We start from the raw sequence: 8,346 nt of genomic DNA, 5'->3' as shown, positions 1-8,346 counted from the left end.
AATGGTGCAGAAAGTCTAAAGAAATAGYGTGTCCGGCAGATACTTGCAGAAGGAGCAACTGGTCCCTTCTCCAGCAGTGCAATATGTGCGGACTGGGGAGTAAATATTAGACCATCAATCTTTTGTCTTGCAGTGTTGGATGCTTCTGAGGACTCTAATGTTTCTTGGATTAGCACAGTGGCTGTTACTTGGAAACATCTGCCGCCGAGTGCTCGGCTGTGTCTTGCRGTTGTCTGTGTAGTGGGCTGGAAACCAGGAAGAGTTTCAGGGAGGCTYGCTTTTTCTTCACCCAGCTAAGCAGTGATTAGGGCAGGATTTGATTGCTGGATATTTTGCTGAGGTTCAAAATTTAATTTAATTTTGAACTTTTAAGAAAAATAAGGCATTTGTAAACTCTATGCATAGTTAYTCATTTGTAACATTGATGCTATACTTGAATAGCTTGTTTTCAGTAGGAATTCAAGTGTCTGAAGTGAAAATCTGTTCTTTAAAACTAGTTTTGTTTAGTTCTGTCATTAACGGAATTAACAGGAAATAAGATAATGCTTTGCTAAGGTCATCCAAAAACTTGCATGTGTCGTTTCCAAAACCACCTTGTAACTGATGGATGAGAATACCCTCATTTTTTCTGACTGCGATGCTGGACAAAGGGAAGAAAATTAAGAGCCCRCTCGTATCTAATGCTTCAAATGTGATGAAGTCAACAGCRGGTCACCTCGTTATTTTAATTTCATGAGAATTTATTACTGTGGAAGTTTACTTCGCCAGGCTTGTATGCTGAAGTATGTTGAATAAATCTAGATAATCAGTTTTGGAAAAGCAAGATAATTTTCAAGTAAAGCATGCATCTTGAACAAATTTAAGCAGTTATATGAATTTAATCATGAGTAGTCTCAGTGAAGTCACTTTTTAAAATATGAATTTCCATTTTTTTTCCATTTTTCTCCACTATATTTGTCAATTTACAGCTAGCCATGCTGACACATTTGGAAGCTGAGATATACTGTAGCTAAATTTGATGTGAAGTGTTGGTGGCCTTCATAATGTAATTTATTCATGTTTCTGTAGATAGCATATGTTGCCTGTACAATAATTTTTTTATCATATCAAGGCAGAACTGGTCCTGTTTCAAACTGTGTTATACAAACTGAGATACACAGACAAATTTTCATTGTGCTTGCCGTGGTGTAAGTCGGTGGACTCTGCTGAGTTTTGCTGGTGTAGGTGAGATTAGAATCAGTCTCATGGTGTCTAATTTATTTCTAGTTTTCTGACTTAATGTAATCTCTGTTCTTGCTCCACAGGGAGCCGCGGTCTGTTATCTTTGTCGCTTGCCCAAAGAATGAACATATGTGAAACCCCTTGTTTTGGGCAGGATTCTGCTACCCTCAGGGATTTACTGCTGTTTACTGACCCTTTTAACGCTGAGAAGGAGGAAGTATATTTAGAAAGAAGCTGATTAGTGCTACTTGTGCTTCATTAAAAATCTCAGCATCTTTATCAGCTGTTGCTGAGTTTACCTTGGGTTTGCCCTTTCCGTGCCTTGAGCTGCCCAGGACATGTTGTTATTCCTGCGCTCTCCCCGGACTGGAGCGCAGCCCTGAAGCTCGTGGGCGCCGTGCTGGGCCTGCTGGCCCTGAGCCTGTCCTTGCCTCGGAGCATCTGCCTGACTTCTGTGCTTGGGTTGCGCTTTTGCGTGTGAACAGCTAATGTCACTAATCTCTTCTCTTTCCCCTGACAGCGAGTTGGTGACTCCGTTTGCTGGCTGTCATACATGGTGACTGTAACGCTGAGGATACCAGGGGAATTGCTCATCCGCAGCTCTTCTTTGTGAGGTGAGTGCTTATTTAGATGAGCGATGGTTTAAAAAAACCCAACCAACCAACCCCCCACGTAATTGCAGGGTGGCTCAGAACTGCTCGCTCTCTCCTAAGGTCTTCTCTGCTGTGTTTGTGTTGAGGTAACATCTTTTTGCCCGAGGAACTGGGCCCTTGGCGGCTCATTGCTGAAGAACGTTCAAAGTTTCTGAGCTTCAGTTGGGCTTTTTACGGGGCCCCTGATGGGYTGCATTGCACTGAACAAGTGTTGGGACTCTGCAGATTGTGTTCAGAATTAGGTGTGAAATCCTAAACTCTAAATTAACCCCCAAAAAACATGAGAAATGCAGTAAACCTGTTACATAGCGTGCATTACTGTATTTGTTCAATTTGACAAGTTTTTCAGGTCATACAATTTGCTGTTCATATAAAACATGTGAATGAACTAAACCAGATAACAGATATAGCAGTGTATATACCATTGCAGTTAGTGAATATCTGATTAAATATAATTACATGAATTGCTCATGACAGTAAATGCCTCAAAGTAATTTAAATACAGTTTGAAATTAAAAGTTTTACAGTATTTTCAGTATATACTATTTTCARGTTTATCTTTAGTTTCTTATCAAGAACTATACTGTATATTATGTATTATAACAATGTTGGTTTTCATAAGGTTAGAAATGTAATGGAATTTTCTKCACTAACCTTTTAATAACTGATAATTTTAATGAAAATCAGTAATATTGAAGTAGTGAAGACAAATGTTGAAGATGGATCTTACCTTTCTGCTTACTCCAATATGCATGTGACATTTTTACGTATAAAAGCAGGATTAATCAGTAATAACGAGTAGAGATGTGCTGAGAATATGAACATGATATAAATACAAAAGTTATTACATAAGAAAAATGTAATATATAAATTTACATCAGAAAGCGGCTCTTGCTTATTAAGTGTGGCAGGTACTGCGAGCATGTTTCGGTATTTCAAAACTGTTTGGACTGTGCCAAAGTGGCATTCTTCTGGGCTTCCGATGTAGCACAATTCTTACTTCCAAGGAGTTACTCAAAGGGAAACTGTTCCAGCAACAGGAGTCGATACGTTCCTCTCTCACTCATAATATGATTATGGTATTCCTCTGAATTTTTAGTTTTCCCTTCCAGGCTGGCTCATCATATACTTGTAAGCAGTCCCCTGCTTCCCTGAATTTCCTACTGTATTTCTCAATGTTGCTTTTGTCTGTACTGTGTTAATACATTGCATGGAGCTAAAACATTTCCAAATCTGGTATTTCAGTTGTCAATGATCTTAAAATGTAGGACATGGGATCTGTATTCAGAGCTGAATTTTGCACCTTGAATCCATTCCAAGCTTTGGTTTAATCTGCCTATAATGTGATAATATTCATGCTAAAGATAAATTAAATAGTGGAAAGAGACACGTGACACACTTACCAGATCCCTTGTCATTTATTTGCACTCGCAAATTTTTTTTTTTTTTTTTTTTAGAACTTGCTAAAAGCTTTTACAATGGCTGTCTTTGTAGGATGGGACTGCAGGCCCTCTGGGAGCTGCCAGTCTCTCCCTCTCTCTCTCTCTCCCCCCACCTCCAAGTTGAGCCTCTATAGCAACTTTATCCTCAGTGAACCAGRCACACAGGGACTATGAAATGCAGTGCCAGCACCTTACCCTTAGACTGAACCTGTTGCCTTGCCTTGTCTTCTAAGAAACTTTCTTTTGATTAATTATAGGACTGAAGAAGACAAGAGACAGTATTATCTGAATTATGCTTCTACAACAGAACTGGGTTTCTCCTCACTGGGCATGGCAAGGCCTGGGGAAGTCCTTCCTTTTGTTTGTATTCTTGCTGTTACAAGCAGCTCATCTGGAAGCCAGGAAAGATCATTTTGTCTGGAAAACAGGTAGGGAAAAGATATGTTGGCTTATTTACTATACATTTTCTGTATTGAGGATGGAGTGCTCTTTCTCCATTCTGTTTTATCATAGTAAGAAATAAAAAAGCCTGATAATGTCTTCCGTTTATAATTTTTTTTAACTGAAAAATGAGTATTTTGTTTTTTATTTTAAATTAGTAATCTTCGTATTTATTGCAGTATTACGCACCAAAGTGACTCCAGAATAGAATTTTGGACTCGTTAATGCTTTTAATCTAAGAATAAAAAACTTACCAGATACTGATGTCATCTGAGTATTACTTCCTCWGAAATATTTAATCATTTTCTTTTCACATTTGAATGAAAAGGTCACACCAGCACCTTTCAGAATGAACTGAGTCAAAATTATGTTTCTTGGTTCATTTTCTCATATTTAACATTTCATTGGTATATTTAGTGAATTCCTTCTATCCACCAATGAAATTGATGCATGCAGTGTTTGAATGTTGAAAATTGAATGCACACAATGTTTAAAAGCTTTTTCTTGAAGTCATATTGATAGCATTGAGATCCGTAGTGCTAGGAAGGAGATAAATAAGAGATGATATCRTAAAAATRTATACAACTAAGCATGATACATGGTACATAAATCACATGCTTATTTTCACAGAATCACAGAATGGTTGATGTTGGAAGGGACCTCTGGAGATCATCTAGTCCAACCCCCCTGCTCAAGCAGGGTTATTTTGTAACATAACATGAGAACAAAGACTGTTCAGTGATATGGGAACATTGGCAAATTCAGAAAATGTTTTCTCAAAGAAAGTACTTCCTCAGAAATATGCAGTTGGGATAGGATAGTCATTGCTCAGGAATATCACTGAGGCCAAAGCTATACTAGGATCAAAAAGGCTTGTCTGCTTATGATCAAGCAGCAGAATGGTTAAATTTGATAGAAACATGATTTCCCCTCTTCTTGTTCTTGCATTTTGTTGTTGTTTTTTGTTTATTTCTTTTTTAATCATAGTGCAAGAGAAGGTAAGAGACTGAAGTAGCTTGAAAATGAAACAATTGTCCTGGGAGGATTCCTACCATTCTGGTAGGGTTACTGCAAGTTTCTCATCTTAGCTGCTGCACAGTGGCAGAGTGCTGGTTAAGTGGGATCTGATGGCATGTTTCTAAACAAAATTTTCACGAAATTGTGCATGGACAATGATGAGGAAGTAAACAGTACAAACTGACAAACTGTCTTTSTTCAATTCACTGTTGTATACATGATTTTTGAACAAGTATTGAAAGATGAAGTTGTTTTCTTGAGGACAAATTAGACCCTTCAGTTCTATTATACTTTTSACATCTGAAGTGTATTGTAAGCTTTTAGAGATGTGCATTGGAATTCGTAAAATTTTATTTTGTCTTCATGATTCTAGCAGACAGTAAAGAACTACTGGTGCTTTGAAAACTGATGCGGTTATATTTAGAACTAAGAAAAGATGGTCACAAGCTTCCATGGACATGTGACACTGTGCTCTGAAAGTCCAGTGATGTGTCCATTCATTGAGCTCTTTGTAAAGATATGTGTTCCTGATGCAAGGAAAAAAAAAGTGGGTTCTCGTGTCTCCCACAGTGAATCAAAAATATCTGAGATTTCAAGACTARTTTTAAAAAGGTTGAATACTAATAGTGTTTTTGTGCACTTTTGATGCATATGTAATGATAGAGACAGAAGGCAGTGCTTTGTGAAATTTATTTTTGAATGAAAATAATTTGTGAATTTTGAGCGACATCAGTTGTCTTGTTTGKCAAAAACGGGATTTCTTCAAGTTGTCTTAAATCTTTTTATATTTGTAAGCAAAATTTTCATTTTTGTTTAGGAATATTTTCTTGAAAGTTTGATTAAAATTTAAATGTGAAACTGAAAAATATTTAGTTATTTTTGAAAGGAAGAGTGCGTTCACTCAAGATATTTTATATTTTGCTAATGAAACAAAGTATTATTTTTGAAGTTAAGAAAACAGCTCTGCAGTAGTAATGAAAAAAAGCATTTCTAAATTCTGAATCTCAGTCTAAGAATTACTCTAAGAAATAACACAACTGACTGAAATTGATCTTTGCTATCTGAATGGATATTTATTTTGGGAAAATCTTGGTGAAATGGTGTTAGTATATTTTACCATGTCATGGTATAGAAAATAATCTAATGACCTCTATTGGATAATTCTGGCATTATGTATATGTTGCAGATTTCATTTCTAAAGCATTTAGGAGCATATGTATGAAAATAAGATGTGGTGACCTTGAAATTACAAAAGAATACTCGTAGATAATTGCATGTCTTTGCCATCAGGGTTGCATATGTGGTTTGCTTCTGTATGCATCATTATTATTATGATTATTATTATTTTTTTTTTACTTCATTTTACATGTTTTTTCAGGAAGAGTTAATCGCAATGATATATTTTTTTTTTGAAAGAGATTACACTAAGGTGTTTTGGGAAGAAAGGGATGATAACTTGGATGAACAAGTAGATCCAGAGAGTCAAGGTGTTAATAAAACCTGATACTGTAGGATATTATTAATAATAAAACAATCTTGGGATTTAGAGCATAGAGATCTTGGGCTAGTGAGATTTGTGGCATATGTAATAGAAGAATTCATGCTGTACTTTGAGGACCAGTGTGTCTAGTACAAAAAATGAATACAAAACATACCAAATCCAATGCTGAATAGTTTTAATGTCAGAACTGAGCAGATCTATTCTAATACAAAGAAAACCTGAATTTACTGTCATTTCCTACCGAAACAATCGTGGAGAAATGAGCAATTCCTAATAGGAAAAAAGATAATCTGTTTCGATGTTAAATCTTGTCTGTTGCAAGCATGGCAAGTTACGTGCTTGAGAGGAATTGAGCTTGTTATTAAAATGCTGCATATTTTGTAATCAAAGGAGAAGATTATGGTGATCCTGGATGCTGTGTCTTCAAGACCGTAAATTGGTAGGTACTCTGGTGATGTTTCCTAGCACCAAGGAGTTCAAAGATGTGCGTTCTTAATAGAGATGCAAAAAAGTCCTCTGTATCAGCCCTCTGGTGTATAAAGMAGGGTTTTTTTGACCTAAATTCTTGTCTATATCTAATGAAGACTCGTGCATTTTTACTCTGGGCATGATGGKCCTGGTGTGGATGAGAGCGGTTGTATTGAAGTCACTACATCTGCAAACAAAATTGGCTCTGTATTTCTAAAATCTGAGAGCTTGGCAGAGTGATTTTGAAATACTTCGTACATACTCCTTCCTCAGCTATTCAGAGAGTTAGCACTTGCATTTTACTTGTTTGTAGCTTTTAAAAAATCAGATACTTTTAGCTTCTAGTTTTGTAGAGGAATATATTAATATCTAAATATCTATATACTGTGTCTTTTAGTTTCAAGCCATTTCTTGTCAGATACTTATTTTGTGACCACCAGCCAAACACGAAAGCAGTAATTATACCAATTAAATTACTCAACGACCTTAAGTAGCTGAATAATTTTCCAGCACTTGCTCACTAACAAAGCAGTTTTAGTGATAGAATCTTGAGAAAATTTAATTGGTTTTTAAACCCTTGTAAATTAATATTGTCTAATGTGATATCCAGTTAGCAATGTGCGTATTTCACTGTGTGAAATATCATCTCTTGAATAGTCCTGAAAGTGATTGGGATCTTTAATGCAGATATGACAATGTTGTAATAAGCTTTTAAAACTGTAAATAGAATATTGCTATGCACGAGTCCTCAACCTTAATTTTTACTTTGTGGAGAAACTCTGACGTTAAGTTCTTCAGTCTAAAATACGTACAACATAGGAAAACCTTCAGGTGTCTTACAGCAAAGGGCTGATAATTAGGATTACAAAATGCTTTGAAGAGATCCATAAATGACTGTTGGCAGGAAAAACAGCCCTTCCCAGAGGCACTTGTAGTTATACTGGCAAGTTACATTGGCAAGTGGATAGACATCCACTATTGCTTCTGATGTCTTTAGCTCCCATGTAAACCAAACATCAGTAACAGCACATGTGCTGTTTCCCCAAAGTATTATCAAAATTGAAAGGGGTAAGAGATACATGCCATAAAGGTGACTATAAAAGCAACAGCTGTGATGGGGCTTTTTTAATGCAGAGAGTATTATTAAAAWTTTTTTTATCATGAAGCTATTTTAATTTTTAGGGAAAAGTTCTTTAAATCTGGTAAAATGCTCTTTAATGTGGAAATAATATACTGTGTAGTACAAAAGAGAAGAAGAGGACAATTAAAATCTAGATGTTCTATCCTGGTGACTCCTTCATCTRTAATTCAGTCCATGAAATAAATAGATCCCAGTGGGAGTGTAGGCCAGAAGGGACATGATTACTCTYGTGAGTAGGAAGAATGTTGGAAGTAAGATATCAGACTGGGAAACAACTGTTAATGCAGCTGATCACAGTAGGAGAGATTTTTCCTGAAGAATAAACCATTAATCTTTTGGTATTTGTGGACTTACGGCTCACCAAACCTATCTTCCTATCTTCCAGAAGTTTTACTGTCACAAGTGAACACACAAAACTTTTGTCAGAATTACTACCAGTATCTTTTTTTTTTTTTTTTTTTT

General features: G+C 36.1%; 1 protein-coding gene across 1 annotated transcript in view; it reads left to right on the top strand.

Moving 5' to 3' along the window:
- The first annotated feature begins 1,747 nt into the window (after positions 1-1,747).
- The window catches only part of THSD7B (thrombospondin type 1 domain containing 7B), a 260,059-nt gene continuing 253,460 nt past the window's right edge, over positions 1,748-8,346 (top strand). The window contains exons 1-2 of the mRNA XM_085320933.1: positions 1,748-1,835; positions 3,574-3,744. Coding sequence (XP_085177059.1) covers positions 3,609-3,744 — 136 coding nt within the window. The 5' untranslated portion in view covers positions 1,748-1,835; positions 3,574-3,608. The remainder of the gene's footprint in view (positions 1,836-3,573; positions 3,745-8,346) is intronic.

Source organism: Rhea americana, unplaced genomic scaffold (assembly GCF_003343005.1).
Source record: "Rhea americana isolate MKP2758 unplaced genomic scaffold, rheAme1 scaffold_67, whole genome shotgun sequence".
NCBI classification, from domain to species: Eukaryota; Metazoa; Chordata; class Aves; order Rheiformes; family Rheidae; genus Rhea; species Rhea americana.
The sequence above is the reverse complement of the archived record's forward strand: the minus strand, read 5'-3'. Positions and strand labels throughout refer to the sequence as shown.